A 21,318-nucleotide genomic window follows, 5' to 3' on the forward strand; every position below is an offset into this window, starting at 1 on the left:
AATGAGCCAGCAGACATCCATGTGGCACCTAATGCAGCGCATCAATGAGCACATTCGAGTAGAGGATGATGCAGCGACGTCCACCGCGGAGACAACCTCGATGGCAACGGGCAAGTGGGCGACTGGGTTTTAAGGAAGGTCATGGGCAACGCACTAGTGCCGGGTGAAGGCAAGCTAGGGGCAAACTAGGAAGAGCCTTACAAGATAACCGGGCAAGGGGGCATACCACTTAGAGGATTTGGATGGCAAAGGCGTACCCCGGCCATGGAATGCGGCCTTATGTAATTTTTTGAGGGACTTGTTTCCCCTACACTTCCGAATGCAAATACTCCTTTTGTCAATGTAATAGAAGTGAATTACTTTTGCTGAAGAGCTTTGTTGTGTCCGAAATAATAGTGGATGAGGGGCCTACTCTTCTATTCCCAACCGAGATGGTTTACTCCGGTTGGAAGAGTTGGTGTTTTGTCCAACTTCGAATTCCCAACCGAGATGGTTTACTCCGGTTGGAAGAGTTGGTGTTTTGTCCAACTTCGAATTCCCAACCGAGATGGTTTACTCCGGTTGGAAGAGTTGGTGCTTTGTCCAACTTCGAATTCCCAACCGAGAGGGTTTACTCCGGTTGGAAGAGTTGGTGTTTTGTCCAACTTCGAATTCCCAACCGAGATGGTTTACTCCGGTTGGAAGAGTTGGTGTTTTGTCCAACTTCGGATTCCCAACCGAGAGGGTTTACTCCGGTTGGAAGAGTTGGTGTTTTGTCCAACTTCGGATTCCCAACCGAGAGGGTTTACTTCGGTTGGAAGAGTTGGTGTTTTGTCCAACTTCGGATTCCCAACCGAGATGGTTTACTCCGGTTGGAAGAGTTGGTGCTTTGTCCAACTTCGAATTCCCAACCGAGAGGGTTTACTCCGGTTGGAAGAGTTGGTGTTTTGTCCAACTTCGAATTCCCAACCGAGATGGTTTACTCCGGTTAGAAGAGTTGGTGTTTTGTCCAACTTCGGATTCCCAACCGAGAGGGTTTACTCCGGTTGGAAGAGTTGGTGTTTTGTCCAACTTCGAATTCCCAACCGAGATGGTTTACTCCGGTTGGAAGAGTTGGTGTTTTGTCCAACTTCGGATTCCCAACCGAGAGGGTTTACTCCGGTTGGAAGAGTTGGTGTTTTGTCCAACTTCGGATTCCCAACCGAGAGGGTTTACTCCGGTTGGAAGAGTTGGTGTTTTGTCCAACTTCGAATTCCCAACCGAGATGGTTTACTCCGGTTGGAAGAGTTGGTGTTTTGTCCAACTTCGGATTCCCAACCGAGAGGGTTTACTCCGGTTGGAAGAGTTGGTGTTTTGTCCAACTTCGAATTCCCAACCGAGATGGTTTACTCCGGTTGGAAGAGTTGGTGTTTTGTCCAACTTCGGATTCCCAACCGAGATGGTTTACTCCGGTTGGAAGAGTTGGTGTTTTGTCCAACTTCGGATTCCCAACCGAGATAGTTTACTCCGGTTGGAAGAGTTGGTGTTTTGTCCAACTTCGAATTCCCAACCGAGATGGTTTACTCCGGTTGGAAGAGTTGGTGTTTTGTCCAACTTCGGATTCCCAACCGAGATGGTTTACTCCGGTTGGAAGAGTTGGTGTTTTGTCCAACTTCGGATTCCCAACCGAGATGGTTTACTCCGGTTGGAAGAGTTGGTGTTTTGTCCAACTTCGGATTCCCAACCGAGATGGTTTACTCCGGTTGGAAGAGTTGGTGTTTTGTCCAACTTCGAATTCCTAACCGAGATGGTTTACTCCGGTTGGAAGAGTTGGCGTTTTGTCCAACTTCAGATTCCCAGCCGAGATGTTTTACTCCGGCTGAAGAGTTGATGATTTGCTCAACTGCGAGGTTCCAGCCGAGATGTTTTACTCCGGCTGAAGAGTTGATGATTTGCTCAACTGCGAGGTTCCAGCCGAGATGTTTTACTCCGGCTGAAGAGTTGATGATTTGCTCAACTGCGAGGTTCCAGCCGAGATGTTTTACTCCGGCTGAAGAGTTGATGATTTGCTCAACTGCGAGGTTCCAGCCGAGATGTTTTACTCCGGATGAAGAGTTGATGATTTGCTCAACTGCGAGGTTCCAGCCGAGATGTTTTACTCCGGCTGAAGAGTTGATGATTTGCTCAACTGCGAGGTTCCAGCCGAGATGTTTTACTCCGGCTGAAGAGTTGATGATTTGCTCAACTGCGAGGTTCCAGCCGAGATGTTTTACTCTGGCTGAAGAGTTGATGATTTGCTCAACTGCGAGGTTCCAGCCGAGATGTTTTACTCCGGATGAAGAGTTGATGATTTGCTCAACTGCGAGGTTCCAGCCGAGATGTTTTACTCCGGCTGAAGAGTTGATGATTTGCTCAACTGCGAGGTTCCAGCCGAGATGTTTTACTCCGGCTGAAGTGTTGATGATTTGCTCAACTGCGAGGTTCCAGCCGAGATGTTTTACTCCGGCTGAAGAGTTGATGATTTGTTTAACTCCGAAGTTTCAGCCGAGCTAATGTTGCTCGCTAAGAAAGAAGTGGCGGAGCGGACCTTGCTCGCCTTCTTTAGAGTTCCTTGCCGAGCTGATGTTGCTCGCCGAGAAGGAAGTCGCGGAGCGGACCTTGCTCGCCTTCCTTGAAGTTCCTTACCGAGCAGATGTAGCTCGCCGAGAAGGAAGTCGCGGAGCGGACCTTGCTCACCTTCCTTGGAGTTCCTTGTCGAGCAGATGTTGCTCGCCAAGAAGGAAGTCACGGAGCGGACCTTGCTCGCCTTCCTTGGAGTTCCTTGCCGAGCTGATGTTGCTCGCCATGAAGGAAGTCGTAGAGCGAACCTTGTCCGCCTTCTTAGTGCGGTCACCGTCTTGCAGACTAAGAACCGAGGAACAGTTACCCCGGTCAGATAGGTAATCCCAGTCACGCTTGAGCGGACGGAATTAAGGGGCAATTGAGAGGGAGATTTATGATCTGGATTGGGCCGTGGAATTGGGCCGGACAGATTTGGGCCGGACAGAGTTGTGCCGGACAGATTTGGGCCGGACAGAGTTGTGCCAGACAGATTTGGGCCGAACAGGTGTTGGGCCAAGTTGTGTGGCCCAGCCTTGAAGGAAGCTGCTCGGTTAAGGCAGCGCGTGGATTGACCGAGCTGCAAGGATCCGTGGTTACGAAGCCGGTCAGGTGAAAGGTCTAGCGCCAGGAAAGGCAAGGTTGGACCGAGGTACCTTTTTGCTCGGCAGGAAGGTCGACCGCAGACAAGCGTGAGTTGTCCCGAGCTCGGCTTTGCCGAGATGCCGTCGAGTCCGGTCCTCATCTGAGCTTAGCTGTTGGAGTACTTGGGCATGAAGCGCAGCATGGCAGACGATGGCCGAGATGGTACTGCCCGGCTGCCGAGCTCCTAGGAGAATGGGCAGGCAGTTGGGTTAGGTGGTGCTCAGCAAGGTTTATGCTGACAGATGGGATAGTAGTGCTACGTGTTGAGAGGACACTGGGAGTAGATTTGGGGCGCAGAAGGTATATAAACACGTCTGCGCCCCCCATACGCGGACAGATGAACATTTGGTGAGACATACACTAAACACTCAACACTCTCCCTTCTCTCTATCTATCCCTTGGTGTGTGTTCTAACTTGACCGTCGGAGGGGTTTTCCGGCCACACACCGCCGCCGGGTAGCTCACCCACATTGTGCTTTCAGGTGATCGGACAGAAACGAAGCTTGGAAGAAAGGAATACGGGCTTGCCGGAATATTTGCTCCCCGTACAATGTCATAACTAAGAGGTTGTTTTGGATGTTCTAAATAAGTGTATTTTTTGACTTTTTATAGAATATGGGTTGGGTTTGAAGTGATGTGATAGAGATGTGATGTGATTTAAATAAGATAATATGACTTAAATAAGAAAGTGACTTTTTGAATTTTTTTTAAAGATGCCAAACTTAGCCTAATATTGATATATTAATTAATATACTAATTGATATATGTAGTACCACCGAAATAGAAATTATAATTTTTAATCTAATTTTTTTAATTTAATTTTCAAACCGTTATATACGTAACGGTCAGTAACTTTAACACTAGATCCTAAGCGTCAAGTCAAAATCATCAACCACACTACACTAGAACCAGAACAAAACACCCCACCCCACTACAAGACAAAAAATCTCAAATTCACGGCAACACCCACAACTGAAAACCCTAAAACCCAATTCAAACACAAAACCCTTAAAAAAAAAAAAAAAAAAATCCGCACACACATACAAAACCCTAATTTTTCTTTTTAAAAATCTTTTTCCCTTTTCTTTTGTTTTCTTTTCTTTTTTCACTCTCGTCCCGACACCAAAACAACCCTAACAAGAAACACTCCTGTGTACTCTCTCTCTCTCTCTCTCTCTCTCTCTCTCTTTCTCTGTTTGCTCTTTCTTGTTTCTCTCTCTATATCTATACCTTTACAGGGTGTTTGGGCTTAATTTGGTGCAATGGAGGTCAGCTCCGATGTGGTTGCTCTGGAGAAGATGATTTGGTGCTCTGTTGTGGAAGCTGTGATGGTGGAGACCCTTTTGGCTGCTCAGAGATCTCTCGCCTGCTTTCTCTGGGTGGTATAACCTTTCATTCCCTTTCTTGGCTGCAAAAAAAAGCTTCGATTTTTATGATCTGGGTTTTGGGTTTTATACTCTGTTTTTGCTTTTAGGGCTAATTTGAGTAATTGGATCTTTGTTGATTTTACTTCTTTTTTCTGTGAAGTCTATGTTTGCTTTCTTTTGGTGGTATAATCTTCCATTCTCTTTGTTGCTTCAAAAAAGCTGCGATTTTTGTGATCTGGGTTTTGGGTTTTATGCTCTGTTCTTGCTTTTAGGGCTAATTTGAATAATTGGGTCTTGCTTGTTTTACTCCTTTTCTGTGAAGTAAGGATTTTACTTCTAGTTTTTTTTTTTTTTTGTTTTCTTTACCCCCACTTTTTCAGACACAGATATAACACTGTACATATAGTTCATTTGGGTGCTTGAGTCTTGGATTTTATCTTCTTTGTCTCAATTAAAATTTTGAGAATCTAGGGTTTTGCTTTTACTTGTGATGTTATTTGAAGAGACAGTTCAGCTCAAGCATAACCCCTCATGTTCTGCTTCTTTTCTGGGAAAAAAAAAATTGGGTTTTAAGGCTTGAAAGACTGGGCCTTTTTCAAATTGCTTGTCTATGGGACTTTTATGGGGTTTTGGATAAGCTGTTTGTGTCTGGCACTTCTGTGGCCATTGGAGAATAAGGGGTTTAAAGTGATACAAACCCTTTGGTGAATGCCTATGAGCATATGGCCATATGGCCAAGTTAACAGATATGGGACAACTTTAGGATCGTAGATTCATGATGTACCATAATGATTTGCAGTCAATGCCCATCGGACCCACTCTATTTACACTAAAATGATGGTAGTTCTTTTCCCATTGTTTGATGTGGTTGATTTGGTTGGAGCGGAATATGTGAGTTTTTTAGGGTCTCATTTGGCTTTTTGGCTTTTTTATGTGAGAGGGGAAGTGGGTTAAAAGTTGGGAAGTGGCTTTTAACCCACTTCCCAAAATGAGCCACAGTTGGGTTACGGCGTTGGTTGATCCGGATGTCTTGGTTTTTGTAGATTTTGTAGAGATTTGATTTCTTAGTTTTGTTGGCCCTTTGTGGGTTGCTTCTTTTTGTATTTTTTACATCATCTTGATGTTTTTCTAATAAAGATTTTTTTATTAATGAAAAAAAAAAAAAATCATTCAGTGTGTTTGGTTTGAGTTTTTTGAATTAAGTTTTTTGAAAATTAAGTTTTTTGGTTTTCATGTTTTTTTGTTTTTAGTGAATATTTTTTAAATTTTAAACATTTTTTTTACGTTTTAGATGCACCTTACTTAGATGTATCTAAAAAGTAAAAAATTTGTGAAAAAATATTTTAAAAAATTAATAAATACATAAAAATACAAAAAGTGTATTGAATTCTCGTATTTTTTGTGTATTTTGGGTATTTAGTGAATTTTTAAAAAGGTTTTCTTTACAAATTTTTTACTTTTTTAGATACATCTAAGTTAGGTATGCCTAAAAATTAAAAAAATTGCTTAAAATATTAAAAAAAATCAGTAAAAACAAAAAAACACAGAAAATAAGAAAGTAGAATTTTCTGAAAAGTGATTTTTGAAAAGTGAAATCAAGCATAGTGATTGGTATTCAACACGATTGGATAGGTTTCTTTTTGCAGATAGAAAACAATTCTGCTGTTACACATTTCTTTCTTCGCTGCTTAGTAGGCTGTACTGTATTTTGGTTTAGATAGAAAACAATTCTGCTCTTACATCACTTTTCTTGTTATTGCATATGGAGTGACCACTCCTTCAAACTCTATGGTCTCTTCTCTTTTGGTGGTATTCGTATTATTTAGAAGTCTTATAAATATTGTTCATTCTGTGTCTATATTTAGGCTTCTGTTGGACAGTTGACATAAATGTATTTGAATTAGGAATTTTTGGAAACAGAAATGGCAAGACCTGGGGACCAAAATATGAACAAAAATTGGGGGATGTAGGTTTGGGAACTGGGGTTTAATAGTTTTCTTTTACAGTTCCTGGGCCAACTATTTGGCGCCTCATTGCAAATATGGCGATGCCATTTCTGAATGCACAGCAGGAATCTCATTCCACTTTCTTGAAATATAGGTGATAATTATTTATTTTGTCGATTTATTCTTAACTATTTCTGATTAACTGCTTTTCTGGCATTGCTTAACTTTTGAGGCGAATATTCTTAAATTTTGATCATGTTCAATCTCGATCCATTGATTTATTTTACAATTAAAGTTCTAACAAATTCTGTCATTAAAACATCAAACTGTAATCTTGGCTTGCTGAGATATATATGCTTTATTGAGTTTCTTATTTCTGTTCTGCCTTTGTTTTTATGTGCTTTAATGGTAACATTTTCTCTATATGTACTTTGTTCATAGCATATGTTTATGGAAGTACCCATTTGATTAATGGGAATAAGAAATGGAATTATCTTATCACTGCTTGTCAACATGTGCTTTGGTTTCAGACAGGATCTCTGCTGAAGGGCGTTAATGTACTGCCAAAGTTGCCCGTGATTGATGAAAGGTGATTATTTTTCTCTTTTGGTGTCTCTTGCCTCTTGCCTCTTGCTTATTTTTTTTTTATTTGGTACTTCGATCGAGCCTCCCGCTTGTCTGATTGAAAGGGGAATTTCAACTAAGCATGTAGATAATAATATCATTAGCAGGTTTCCCATCGATGAGCTTCATAGAAGGAAACATCCTGGTCCTGAAAACAAAGATGCTAGTGACACAGAGGACGATGAAGAAGATAACGACGATGACGATGAACAAGAGGACGATGATGATGATGCAGGTGATGAAGATTTCCCTGGTGAAGAAGGTGGAGAGGATGACGATGAAGGTGATCCTGAGGACGATCCAGAGGCTAATGGTAATGGGGGCAGTGATGACGAGGACGACGATGATGAGGATGGTGGTGACGAGGAAGATGACGGGGAGGACGATGAGGAGGACGAGGAGGAAGATGACGAGGATGAAGAGGATCAACCACCAGCTAAGAAGAGAAAGTGAAAATAGTTATAGGCCTTTGGACTTTCATTAGTTATCTCTCTCTCTGTCTCTTCTTGGTTGGGAGTATCTAGTACTAGGTGGTAAGTAGAAGGTTTAGCATGTCTGTCTTGATAGAGTAGAAAACTTAGACATCCTTGTTTACATTTAACCCCTACTGTTTATCATTTTCAAGATTGTTATGTTAGAAATGCCTATTCTGGATTTAGTAATCTAAGGTGTGACTTTCATGTGAGGTTTTTGAACTTGATACAAAAATGTTTCAATGGCCATGTTATGTTTATATGTTTTTGTTGCAGGGATCTGATTGTCGACTGTGGCATCTCTTTATGCCCAATTGTTACTGTGATTCTGGAGAAATCTTTAGTTTTTGTTTTTTGTTTGATAAAAAAGGGGTTGAAAGGAGCGACGAGCATAGGGGTTCCGATCCGTTGGGGTGCTGGACAAGAGGAGAGCCTAAACTGGCCTGGTAATGCGGGTACCAACATACAGGGGATTTATAGGAGCTCCTTGAAGACAGACTTGAGCTATGTGGCAGCTTGATTCCAGCCTCACTGAATGCGTAGTGAGTGACAATGAGTCGCTCAGGGCTATAAACTAGGCTTGGCTTGAAAACTCAAGGATACTGTCCGATTATTTAGACTTATTTATTTACAGGTCTTGATTGATAAATTTATTACTGTAAATTTATTTATAAAAATAAGAAAAATTGATAAATTTATCACTAGGATTTAATTAGTAATAAGTCTTAAAAGTATGATAATTTATTTAAAACTTAATGAGTTTTAAAATGTTTCAAGTTTAACTTATTTACCTACCGAGTTGAATAAGAATTGAGCTCGAGTAATTTGATTCATTTAGATCGTGTTTGATTATAAGATCTGGGAAGAGTTTTTTTTTCATTTTCCTTTCGAAATCTTTTTCTAAATCTTTGAATTAGGCACAACCTTAATAATCCTAGAATCGATTGCTCAAAATTAATGGGGATGAGTATCACCTCCCAGCATTGTCTGGGGACTCATCTTGATTACCAAAAAGTCTCCGACTATGGCTAGCCTCGAGTGGCTATGAGCTCAAAAGATGCTGTTTGGTATAATTTATAAAATTGCTTATAATAATTTTTAATTTTTTAAAAAATTTTGAGCACTTTTTCCTTCACCACAATCATATTTTTTTTTCTTAATTTATTTAAATTATTTTTATTAAAAATTATATCAAATAGTCTGACATAAACTCTCAATATAAAAAAAGATATAAACAACTTAGAGAAGTACCATCAAAAAATTTTATAGCTGTCGAGATTAAAATTAGGAAAGATGAAGTGTTATTGTTGAGTTGTACATGACATAGGGCTTCAAAATTAATGCATTTGTCAAGATACAGATGGAGAAAGATGAGTTGTAATAGTTGAATTGATTTCATGACAAAAGCTTTTTTTAGTTATTAAATTAAGAAATATGAGCAATAATTGTGGAGCTGTACATGACACATGTTTCAAAATTAATGTAATTGTCAGTATACAGATTGATGCACTTGTCAAGATTGAGAAAAAGGTAGTTGTAACTATTGAGTAATATAATACAGGACATAGGACTTCAAAATTGATGTAATTATCAAGATACAGATTGAGGCAGATGAGTTATAACAGTTGAATTGTTTACCTAACATAATTTTTTATTGAGACTTAAAATTTACAATCACATCAAATTAAGGTGTAGGTTATTACGATCCTATTTGGTAGGACTTATTTCAACTTTATTTCAATTTTTAGCTTAATTTAAACTATTTTGATGTGTTTGGTTCAGCTTAACAATACAGATTATAACTTTTTGTAAGTTAAAAATCAATTTATTCTTTGAGTGGGAGAGGAGAAACTTAATTTATAAGTCAAAAATCAGCTTATATTCACAACTATAAGCTGTTAAGTTATAATCTATAATCACTTTCCCACAACTCTACTAAACGGGGCCGACATCATATAAGCCTCTGAAGTTCATTCTAGCTATTTTCGGGGCCGACATCATATAAGCCTCTGAAGTTCATTCTAGCTATTTTTGGTCAATTGTAACATAATAAACATTCTGTTATGTTACTTTATGAAAACAACCCTTTTCAAGAAATATTTTTAAATTGGTTTATGAATTTCTGAAAATTATTTTCACAAAAATAAAAATAACATAAAAATAATGTGTGTTTCTAAATAATTCATTATTTTTGTTTTCAAAAACATTTGAGTTTATTTGATAACATTTTATATTTAATTTTTTTTTTACAAGTTATAAAAATTTAATTCAATAAAATTTATATTTTTGTTCATATTTACAGTTTATTATGTTTATAAAAAATTTGGAAATTATATAATAAAAACAAACTTGTTTGGTGAATGATAAAAAATAAAAAAAAAAACCTCCTTCGAACACATTATTCTGGTGAATGATTTTGCACAAAAATTTTGAAAGAATAATATTTTTCTTTATTTATTTACTTCACAAATTTACCTCAAAGGATTTACAGTTATTTAAATTGCAAGAGCATCAACCGTTGAAACTCCACATTTGAGTTGGAAATAACATAGCGGACAGAATTAGCATGAAAACATGATCCATTACAGTTACTAAAATTTTACAAGGAATTACTAGAGTTATTACTTTTATCCTCTACTTTTTAAAGTAAAAAATAATAATAAAAAAATTATAGAGTTCAACTTTTATAACAAAATAAATTTTGAATTTTGAATTTTATTAATTTAAACCTCAATCTTTTTATTTGTTTCAATTTAAACCATTTGCATTTTTTCGTTAAGTAAAACCAACGAAAAAATGGTATTTTAATGATTAAACTCAACAAAAAATGATATTTTAGACATTTTATGTACACCTACATTGAGTTTAATGACTAAAATATAATTTTTTTTTGTCTGTATTAGTTAACGAAAATTGATAAATGACTTAGATTGAAAACAAATTAAAAAGTTTAAATTGATAAAACTAGAAATTTAGAATTTATTTTGTTAAATTATTCAAACTTTGAGGCTATATTTGGTTTGTAATTCAGACTATGATTCCACATCTGTTATTAACCCTCTGTTTGCTTACAGTTTTCAAATCATAATTCAAAATCAATTTCAAAACACATTTTGAAAACATATTTGGTAAATCAGAGAGTTTTTGAATTTTTGATCTACCCGGTCGTTCACTTAGACATCTGCCTAGATCGTTTTTGAATTTTTAGGTCTACCCGGTTGTCCGGCCGATTGAACAGAACATTTTTTTGTTTTAAAGCAACTGGGACCTGTTATCTGAAAAAAAAAATTATATTTATTTTTGATATTTTTTAAATATATAAAATATTTTTTTTGAGACCAAAATGACAAATCGTTTGGACATTTATTTAAAATTAACATAAAAAATTTTGAAATAAAAATTAATTTGTCACAGTAATTTTTAAATAATATATTTTAAATAAAAAATATTTTCAGAATTTTTTAATTTTTTAAATAAAAAAATTGTTTTTGTCAATAATTATTTTTTTGAATTAAATTTTAAAAGGAGTTTGGTTATGAGTTTTGAATAAAATTTTCAATAGAGTTTTAAGTTGTGTGTTTGGTTATGAGTTATAAGTTTTTAAATTAAATTTTGAAAACTCTTTTCAAAACTTATAATCAAATAAATTTTCACAAACTCAACACTCATTTTAAAAATTCATCACTCAGGCCTAGTTTGGAAAGACTAAATAAGTGCACTTTTTGACTTTTATTGTATTATGTGTAGAAAAAGTAGAGAGGAGATGTTGATTGATGTGACCCAAAAAAGATAAAAAGATGAAATAAGTGCACTTATTTTGTTTAGCCAAACTTGGCCTCAATTCAAAATTCTTTTCAAAACTTATAACCAAACAAACTTTCTCTTTTCAAATCATAATTCTAAAATTTACAAACTCAAAATATAACTCCACACTCAGATCATAATTTTAAATACAAACCAAATGCTACTTGAGTGTTTTTTTTTTTTTTTTTTCCGTAATTTTTCCTTGTTAAAATAACAAATTTGACATATTAAGTGGAATGCTTCTTTTTAAAGACATCTATTTTGCATATGTCAATTTGCCACATCGGTTGTAGACAAAATAAGATATCAAATTTGAATATTTGATTGAAGATAGTGTGGGGTCATATTTTGTGAGTGGCAACACGTGGCCAAAGTGACGTCGGAGTGTCAACCGAGGTGCCACGTGTTTTGGTCATGATGCAAGGTGATCTCGACTAGACCGGGGTTATCTGCGGAGATATTGGAATCTGAGACGAGCGGATAAGGGACAAGAGTCCTGGAATGGAGGAGGATCTCAGTCTGGATAAAGATAGAGCACTTAGGGAGTTTATCTCTATCTAGCTAGGAGTCCAAGATGAGCATTGAGCCAAAGTCCATTGATGCTAGGCTTCTATAGGGATCAGGTTAGTGCTAATTATAAAAGTAAGGAACTCTCGTGGGTCTAAGGTATGCTTTTTATATTCTGGCTAGTGAGTTAAGAACTATTTGCAATCCTTGAGAGATAACTGAGTACTGATTTGATCGCCGGAGTGCCCCTGGGTGGACAAACCACCGTTGGAGTCTTATCTTTCCGTGATAGGTTGTTCAGGCGTGATTTATTCTGCCTATGCTTTCCTGCTGAGTTCCTGTTTGGCAGTGTGGTCGGAAATCAACACCCATAATTTGGCGCCGTCTGTGGGAACGTAAGGAGAATAGATGGCCAACGACGGGCAGAAAAAAATGTCGGGGACGACATCCCTAGTGGGAATGGCAAACACACCGATCCTAATGTGGAGGAAGAAAACTGTAATGAAGAACCCCGGGAGCAGAATCCCGAGAAAAAGGACGTTGGCCAAGAAGCAGAGGTACCAAAGAAGGTAGGCTGAGGCGAGTATTACAATGAAAGTGACCTACAGGTATGGAAAAATAGATGCCTGAAGAGGGACGGCGAGATGAAGGGAATGACAAACAAATTGGCAGACCTACAATCGGTTGTCAACTTCATGATGCAGAACAACGTCATGCAGCCATCGTTTCCATCGGAGGACACGCCAATTCCAGCGGCTAAGAATGATGCCCAAAAAGGGGGGTAGAAAGCAATCCCTGTAGTCCCTTAGCATAGGGGTGGGCAGCGGGTTATCCGACCCGCACAACCCGCCCAAGCCGATCCGAACCGCACGCATATGGGCAGTTTCGCAAATACATTAGGGTAGGGTGCGGTTTGGAAAATGAGAGAATTTCGGGTTGCGGGCGGGTTGCGGGTTTTACCCGCACCCGACACAACCCGCCCACATTATATAATTTTTTTTTTTTTAAAGAAAAAACTGAGCCATTTATCTAGATTTTTTTTGGCGCAAACAAATCTGGACTGTTTAAACAAACCCTAACCTAATCTCTCAAAACAAATCTCTCATTTCATTTCATTTCACTCTTTCACCGCCGTTGTTCTTCTCTTCCATCTCTGTCTTTGCGAGAAGCGACCACCGATCGGCGATCACACTCATCATCTCAGGCATCTATCACTCTCAGCAAAGCAACCACTGATCACTCTTATCATCTCAGGTAAGCATCTCTCAAAACATCTTCTCACAGTTCTGTTCTCATCTCACTCTCTCACTCTTGTTCTTCTATCTCTCTCTCTCTCTTAGCGAAGCGACCGATTCTATCTCTCTCTCTCAGCGAAGCACCGATCGACCTTCGGCAACTCTCAGGTAAGTCTCTGTCTTCGTCTCTCTCTCTCTCTCTCTCTCTCTCTCTCAGCGAAACACCGATTCCATCTGATCTGCTTATCTTGTAAAAATCTAATCTGTGTTGATATTTTTTTTTTGATAAATAATGATCTGTGTTGATATTCAGCAAAGATCTGATCTGATCTGCTTCAGAGTTGGTATAGTTAGGTCGATTTAGATTTGATCTGTGTTGATTTAGATTTGTAAAAATCTGATTTGTGTTTTGTTGATTTAGATTTGGCACACATTATATTTTATTTTTGGGTGTTGCTCTTCTGTCTCATAGTCATATTGTTATATTCATCACCATTATATTTTTCGCATACAAATGTGATGCTTCTTTGTGCAATTTGTTGAATATTATATTTTTGGGTGTTGCCCTTTTTTCATTTCATCCAGCAGCTTCAGAGTTGGTATGGTTGTTGAATATACAATTTGGAGTTTGAATTTGAGTATCCATCACATTGAGACTAGATTCTCAAATGAATATACAATTTGGAGTTTGTACTATTTGTCATGTGAATTAAATAAACACTTCCAATCTGTTTGTTCTATTTGTTTATTTAATGTCTGTAAAATTGATTCTGTGATTGTATTTTTGTAATCCAGTTTAAATAGAGGATAGTATTCAATCTCCCGCAATCAATCTTGTACCTCCGGAATCCTCTAATTCTCAAATGAATCCTCTCTTAGTCGAACCCGAACCTGAACTTGAACCTAAGCCTCCTAGACCCCCAAAGAGAAAGAGTGAGAGTAGTGGAGGGGGAGAGCACCATCCACAGTTTGGGATCATTTTGACAAAGTTGTAGGGACCGATGGGAAGCGTAGAGCTGTATGTAAATATTGTAAGAAAGAGTATATGGCTGACTCTAGAACTCATAGAGTGAGAGTAGTGGAGGGGGGAGAGCACCATCCACAGTTTGGGATCATTTTGACAAAGTTGTAGGGACCAATGGGAAGCGTAGAGCCGTATGTAAATATTGTAAGAAAGAGTATATGGCTGACTCTAGAACTCATGGGACTAGTAATTTGAGGAGTCATACACCCAATTGTAAAGAATATCCAAATAGGGATACAGATGGTCAACAAACACTAAATCTTAATGTTGATGCTATAATGTTGATGCTATAATTGATGTCTAATATCCATTTGCTCATTGGTAATTTTTTCATATCAACACATTTTCTTACTATATTGAGATGCAATATATAGACATTTGTTTATTTTTTCATTTCTTACTATCTATAATTGAAGATTAAAGTTTATATTTTTTTAATTTGTTTGTGTAGGGTTCATCAACCAAATGCATGGAATTAGAATTGGAATTTGCGAAAGTTGAGTTGGATGTGATTCATGAAGATGAAGTTTGATATCTTAGAAGTATTTTAATTTTATTTGATGGGTTTGTATTGAATGAAGTTTAAGTTTGACAACAACTTTTTTTTTTAATTGCGTTTTGGTTTTGGATGAATGTAACTTAATGATTTTTTTATTTTTTTTATTTTTTTTATTTTTTTGCATTTTGGATGAATGTAAGTTAATGAAGAATTACTCTTTTTTTTTTTTTTTTTTTTTTTTTTTTGAGGTTAGGAATGATGAATGTTGAATTTTTAATGTAGGATTTTCTTATTTGGATTATGAATGATGAATGTAGGATATGATGAATGCAAGTTAATATGATAGAATGTGGATTTTGAATGATTTGTTTAGATTACGAATTGAATTTGTTGTGTTTTTTATTTTATAAGTTTTTTTATAAGTTTTAGTTCATTAATTTTTAATGTTGGAGCATTTTAAAAAATATGAGAAAAAAGGTCCAAAATAAAGATTGACAAAATGGGAGAAAAAAAAGGTTTAAAAATAATTTTTTGGAAAAAAAGTTTAAACCGCAAACCGCCCGCAACCGCCCACAAAATCGCGAACCCTATCCGCACAAACCGCAAACCGCATTGCGGGTGGTTGCGGGTTGATTTTTTCCCAAACCGCATAGATGCGGGCGGGTCCAAACCGAACCGCAAACCGTCCAAACCGAACCGCGGACACTCCTACCTCAGCATGACAGGGCAAAGGAGTATTCGCATTGGTCTTCATGGGAGGTCGGGCGAAGAGAGTCGATAGGAGGTGAGTCTCAGAAGACACCTCGTGCCGAGGAAACTTATGTCAAGGAACATCAACATGTTTAAGGGAATGAGCTTTTTTTTGGCACAATGAATGAAGGGAGCTCCAAGAGGACTCATAACGACACTGGGAGCAGTGCCCCAAAGAGGCTGAAGTCCGTTGACAGTTGAGCTCCTAGTCGGACTAAGGAGGATCTGAGGGACTACCTTTAGCGGAAGAGACAGAATGCTGAGGTTACATCCCTCGTCAAGCCTAGGACATCGTTCTCAATAGAACTGGACACGTTTGAGGCCCCAAAGAGGTTCCATATACCAAGGTTCCAGATATATGATGGTAAGTCTGATCCGAACTTTCACGTTGGTTTGTACCTGAATTCAATGGCACTGTATACCGGGAATGAACCGTTGCTATGCAAGGTGTTCCCCTTATACTTTAGGGAAATCGCATCAAACTGGTTTCACAAGTTACCGAAAGGAACTGTGAAGAGTTGAGAGGGCCTGGTTGAGATGTTCGTGTCCAGGTTTGTGACAAACAAGTTGTAGCCATTAAGGGTAGACTCCTTGATGGCTTTGAAGATTGGCAAAGGTGAAAGCCTTAGGGCTTATGCCAAAATGTATTATGAGGTTGTAGACACCCCATTTTTGACCGTCCTCAAGACTTGGACGTTATCGTTTGAACACTTGATGATCATCCATGCTCGTGTTCATTTTGAGTTCTCGGAGGTCTCGGCTACGCGCCTTGCCTCAAGATCTCTCAACTTATCTATTTTGTGCTTGGTCATGGACCAAACACTTGTGTTTTTGCTTCTAAGGGAAGAGGGTGGCTTGTTTTCCATCCCCTCAACCCACCGGCCATGGCATGAGGCCATCGGCCCCTTTTTATTGCCACAGGCCAAGAGTGTTGGCCGGTCGGCACTATATTTGGTCGGCCGGCACTTGTATTGGTCGATCGGCCATTTTTGGTGGCCGAACCCCGTTCATCTGCTTTATGCAGATATTTTATACCAGCTGGTGCGGCTGGGATCCACAATTACCCCCTCCATACACGTGTATGGAGGATTTACACCCTTGCTTTAGCTTCTTGAGGAAGCTTGAACCTTTGCTCTAGCTCTTGTTCTAGCTTCTTGAGGAAGCTTGAACCTTTGCTGTAGTTTCTTGAGAAAACTTGAACCTTTGCTCTAGCTTCTTGAAGAAGCTTGAAACCCTTGTTCTAGCTTCTTGAGGAAGCTTGAACCTTTGCTCCTCTATAAGAGAGGGCCTCCCTCTCCTTATACTAGGTTCCAAGAAATTAGTCTAAGGCAAAATATATATATCCCTCTATATCTCTCTATTTTGGCTCCAAGTGTGCATTGTTCTTGGCCTATTGCACCACACCTCATAGCCATACACCTCCACCATTGATCTAAGGTTCTTGGAGGGGATTTTCAGAGGTTGAGAAGTTAGTTTTTGGTCCTAAAACCTGCTGTTTTTTGCTGAGCTTCAAGGGTAACTCCTTTTTCCCTCTTTTAAACTCTTTCTTGATCATTCTCTTAGCTATACTTGCGTGCATATTTAGGCTTTGTTGTTAACTGAAAAAAGTCTTGTTTTGAAGTCCTTTTGATGTTTGTTTAAGACCATTTTGGTGTTGAAGGTCATCTACCCTCTTGCATGCTCTATTTAGCCTTGCTTTGTGCCATGCCATAAAGCCTTTGATTTAATCTTTGCTTGGCCTTCTTACCACTGAAATCCAGTGGATTTTCAGTGGCGAGCATGTGGTTTTGAGGGCCTAAATTAGAGAGGGGTGACCCTCTCTCTTGTTGTCTTGTTTACTAGCATTTTTGGCCTACCAAAGGAGCATATGTTTATACCATTTGGAGGCACTTTTTGGTGACTTTTAGGACCTGCCTAGGCTCTGACCATAGCTGGTTTGGTCCCCTTTTGCTTGCTTCTTGCATGAGTAGAGTAATCCCTTTCATAGCTTATTAAAGGAGCATGTCATTCTTGCATGTGTTGGTCATGTTTCAGTGGGTTTTTGGCCATCATTTGGCATGCCATGACTTTGTTTTTGGCTGGTTTGGTAGTCCCTCACATGCTTCATATGCTTGTAGTGTAACTCATGTTCACTAGCTTACAATGCATGTTGTTTTGGCCCTTTATGCTAGCATATTTTGGCCATGATCCAAACTGATTTTGTTCATATATTGGGTTGCCTTAGCTCCATTTTAAGGCCCCTTGGTCGAATGATGCTTGCCATGTATGGTTGTAGTGTAATAGCCTTGCCTAGCTTTGAGTTTTGAAGCTCAATGCATGCTTAACTTGAGGTGTTTGCATGTTTTGGCATCATTGAACATGATATTTCAGAGCCTGTACTTGTGCCATGTTCCCATGTTCTCCACTCTTTAAATGCGTTTGAGAGTTGTGCTTGTATACCTCATTTATGGGCCATTGCATGAGCTTCATTTTTGTGCATTTCAAGCCATCATCTTAGTCCATTTTGCCATTGTTTTGGGCCTGCATAGGGACTATTTGGGGTTGGTTTGTTCATTTGGGCATCGCTTTGCATACCTCTAGTGTAATGCACTTTACTAGTTTCGGTACTTGTGCTTTTCAACATGCATTGTGTGAGTTGTTTGCATGATCTGAGGCCACTTTGTATGTCATTTTAGAGCTGGAATATATGCCATAGTGTTCCATGCTTCATCCTTTCAATGCTCTTGGAAGGTTGTGTTTTGTGCCTTAAGCTTGGTGCCCTTGCATTGTGCATGCTAACATGTGTTTTGTTGCCTTGATTTCATCATCTAATGGCCACTGATTTGGGTGTGGCTGAGGCCCATTCATTTTGGTTTAAGTCCATTTTGCATTGAGTATGCCATTGTAGTTCATAGCATTGCGCATGTTATGTAGTTCGTCGCATTGAGTATGCTATTTGATATTTGCATTGTGTATGCTAGTCGCATTTCGTCATATTGTTGCATATGTTGTCTTGCATTGAGTATGTGTGCATTAGCATTGTGCATTGTACATGCCATTAATCTTGTTAGGTTGTCCATGTTGCATTTCGTATTGGCATTGTGTATGCTACCATGTCCCTTGCATATTTTGCACGCTTAGTTGCATTGCATTAGGATTGCATGCTAGAGTTGCATTTGTGCCATGCCATGTTATTTGTTGCATTGTGTTTGGGATAGGAGTTAGCCTAAACACGGGAAACGAGGAGTGTTTCATACTCGAAGTGATGAAACGCTCCTCGATTCCCGGTCGCCGACACTCTTGACTACAAATGATGGAGTTTAGGCAATTATGTGTTCATATGTGCATTCATTCTATATTAAGTTGTGCAATTCGATTCCTTGGCCATCATGCATTGAAATGCGTGATTAGTGGCCCGAGGGTCGAGAGCCATACTCCCTTGAGTTCATAGCATGATAGGGAGGGTGGTCGTGCACACATTGTCTTGCAAATTCCTTGTCATGCACTGTCTGTCCTCCGCTGCAGCAAAAACAGAATCCTGCAGGAAGGGATGGCCGATCGGCCACATTTAGTGCCGGTCGGCTAAAAATATCCAGCTGATGGCCCCATCTTTGGTCGATGACCATCCTTCCATGGCCGGTAGTCCTGTCTCTTGGCCGGTGACCTCCTACAGTGCTCAGGGAATGGTTCAGAAGCAGCCTTGGGACTTGTGCAGCTTTCAGAGGCATGAAACAGTGCAAACAGAGGCAACGGTTGACATGGCAACGGGTTTCCGAGCGAGGCGAATCGAGCATGCATCATCCAATCATTTCGAGGCGGAGCTGCGGCGGCCTCTTTAATTTCATACTTAAATTGTTTTGTAATTAATTTGTTTATTACTTAAGGGCTTTGTAATATTTAATTAGCTAGGGTAGTTGATTAATTATTTGGTCTGTATTATTTATTTGGACCCTCTGTCAAGAGGGCGAACTTTGTAATAAGTGTGCGTGAGTGTGTGAATGTCTTATAACCCCACGTCTTTCTCCCTTTTACTTACCTCCTTTCAGTGGTTAGTTTTAGGTCATGTTTCAATTAGCATCCTTATGATAGCATGTTTGCATTCATTCATCTGTATTGCATGCACCGGGCTCGGCATCATATTAATTGCATTATATTTCAATTTCGAGTTGAATACGTGTATCAAGTGTCGCATTTCACATGCCATTCTTAGAATAGCCGAGCCTGTTTTAGTTGCATTTTGCATGTGTTGCATTAGCCATCTTAACATAGCTAGGATCATGCATTGATTTCTAACTAGCTATTGTTTTGGCTCGGAGTACTAGGTAAGTGTTTATGCTTTAGCATCTTGCATAAGTGTAAGTGTTGCCATAATAGTATGCTTGCCATGAGGCTAACTGCTTATGTGTATAACTGCCTGAATGTCTATGGATGAAGGTTGGATTGCTTAAATTGGAACAACTTATCGAAATACGTTTTTCAAGCCCACTTGAAGTGGCAAATCACCATGTTTTCTAAGCCCACTTGAGGGTGGCAAAATCCGCTGCTTAGCTTACTTGCGAGTAGCACCTTCAAACTATTTTCAAACAAACAAACATGGGATGTTTTGTTCCAATTTAGGCGATTTAGTCTATACTTGTGTGTTGTAAGCATCACATAGTAAATTCTAGCTAATAACCGGAACAAGAACACATATGTTTTTAAAAACAAGATATCATGCTTAGTACAGGCCGATCTTTGATCGGGTGAGTGGGGGTGCTCATAGATGACCTTTCCCAATCGTACCCAAGTTCTCGAGCCGAGGCAACTTTGGTGATGACAGACATGTGGCCTTAGGCAACGAGTCAGGATTTCCTAAATTCCCCCAAAATAAAATATTTAGGTGGCGACTCTGTATCTGGCAAAGCAATCCATGTTTGGTACTTCTTTCTTAAAAATCAGTTTTCCAAAACGATTTGTCGGATTTGGACTCTTTGGTGATTTATCGGTCTCGCATTGCACTTTGCGAAATTAGATTCAGAACCGTGACATTTGAGTCCGAACTGTAGAAGCAAAGCCCGATGGCGCGTCTATAGAGGTGTTCAGCCGAATACCAGGATGTAACCAGGAATTGGCGGTCGTGTCTTTTAAGAACGACCTGGAGGATGATTGCATGCTTCGAAAGTCGCTGGCAAAGACTTTGCCAAAAAGCATGGAGGAGCTCATTGCAAGGATCGAGAAATATGCCAGAGCAGAAAAGGATACACCGGGAACGAAGGTGCTGAAGCAGCGAGGCCGAGCTAATACAAGTCATAATAGATAGGAAACAGGGCTGAGAGTCGCACAGGCGGTCACCACTGTGTTCCGGATCCCAGTTTACAAAGTTCTGGAAAGGATCAGGAACCAGTTGTATTATAGAGCACCAGAAAGGGTTCCTGGCGAATTTATGGAAAGAAGCCTTGGGAAGCACTGTGCTTACCACAATGAAGATGGACACCTGACTCAAGGGTGCAGAGCCTTGAAGACACACTTAAAAGACCTAGTCAGACAAGGCTACTTGAAGGACCTGGTGGATGAGGCCAGAACAAGAGAAGAACATGCGAGATTGCCCCAAGCACCAGCAACGCCACCTCCACCACGACCACAGCAGTAACCAGAAGGACTTTGGGTGATCAATGTAATTCATTCGAGGGTCAATGAGAATGAGATACGTGGGGAGACACAGAGGGTAAGGCATTTGCAGCATGTGTGTCAAGCCCAGTAGAAAAAGACCAGGGAAATCGAGTGCCAAGGACCGATGGTGTCCTTTACAGAGACAAATCTAGACATGGTGCAACATCCACACAATGATGCTCTGGTAGTGACCCTCAAGGTTGGCAAATACCAGGTAAGGCGAATTCTGATCGACCAAGGCAGCTTTTGTGACATCATGT

The 21,318-nt window shown here is 39.3% G+C and overlaps 1 protein-coding gene across 3 annotated transcripts; it reads left to right on the top strand.

Moving 5' to 3' along the window:
* Positions 1–4,116: 4,116 nt before the first annotated feature.
* LOC114309937 (uncharacterized) lies at positions 4,117–7,846 on the top strand. Of its 3 annotated transcripts, none has more exons than XM_028255814.2 (4): positions 4,117–4,354; positions 4,440–4,583; positions 7,045–7,103; positions 7,243–7,846. In XM_028255814.2, exons 2-4 carry the CDS (start codon positions 4,464–4,466, stop codon positions 7,589–7,591), a joined length of 528 nt encoding a protein of 175 aa, XP_028111615.1. In that variant the 5' UTR covers positions 4,117–4,354; positions 4,440–4,463; the 3' UTR covers positions 7,592–7,846. The 3 variants fall into 3 exon arrangements, with proteins under 3 accessions (XP_028111615.1, XP_082723977.1, XP_082723976.1); XM_082867851.1 differs by having other exon boundaries at positions 7,246–7,846; XM_082867850.1 differs by having other exon boundaries at positions 4,118–4,583.
* Positions 7,847–21,318: the final 13,472 nt, after the last annotated feature.

Source organism: Camellia sinensis, chromosome 5 (genome assembly GCF_055761805.1).
Source record: "Camellia sinensis isolate YWXY chromosome 5, ASM5576180v1, whole genome shotgun sequence".
NCBI classification, from domain to species: Eukaryota; Viridiplantae; Streptophyta; class Magnoliopsida; order Ericales; family Theaceae; genus Camellia; species Camellia sinensis.

Excerpts from the sequence above, each read along its gene's own strand:
- LOC114309937 (XM_028255814.2), top strand. The coding sequence starts at position 4,464 with ATGGAGGTCAGCTCCGATGTGGTTGCTCTGGAGAAGATGATTTGGTGC. Across the intron at positions 4,584-7,044 it reads TCGCCTGCTTTCTCTGGGTG|ACAGGATCTCTGCTGAAGGG; the intron begins GTATAACCTTTC and ends CTTTGGTTTCAG. Across the intron at positions 7,104-7,242 it reads TTGCCCGTGATTGATGAAAG|CAGGTTTCCCATCGATGAGC; the intron begins GTGATTATTTTT and ends TAATATCATTAG.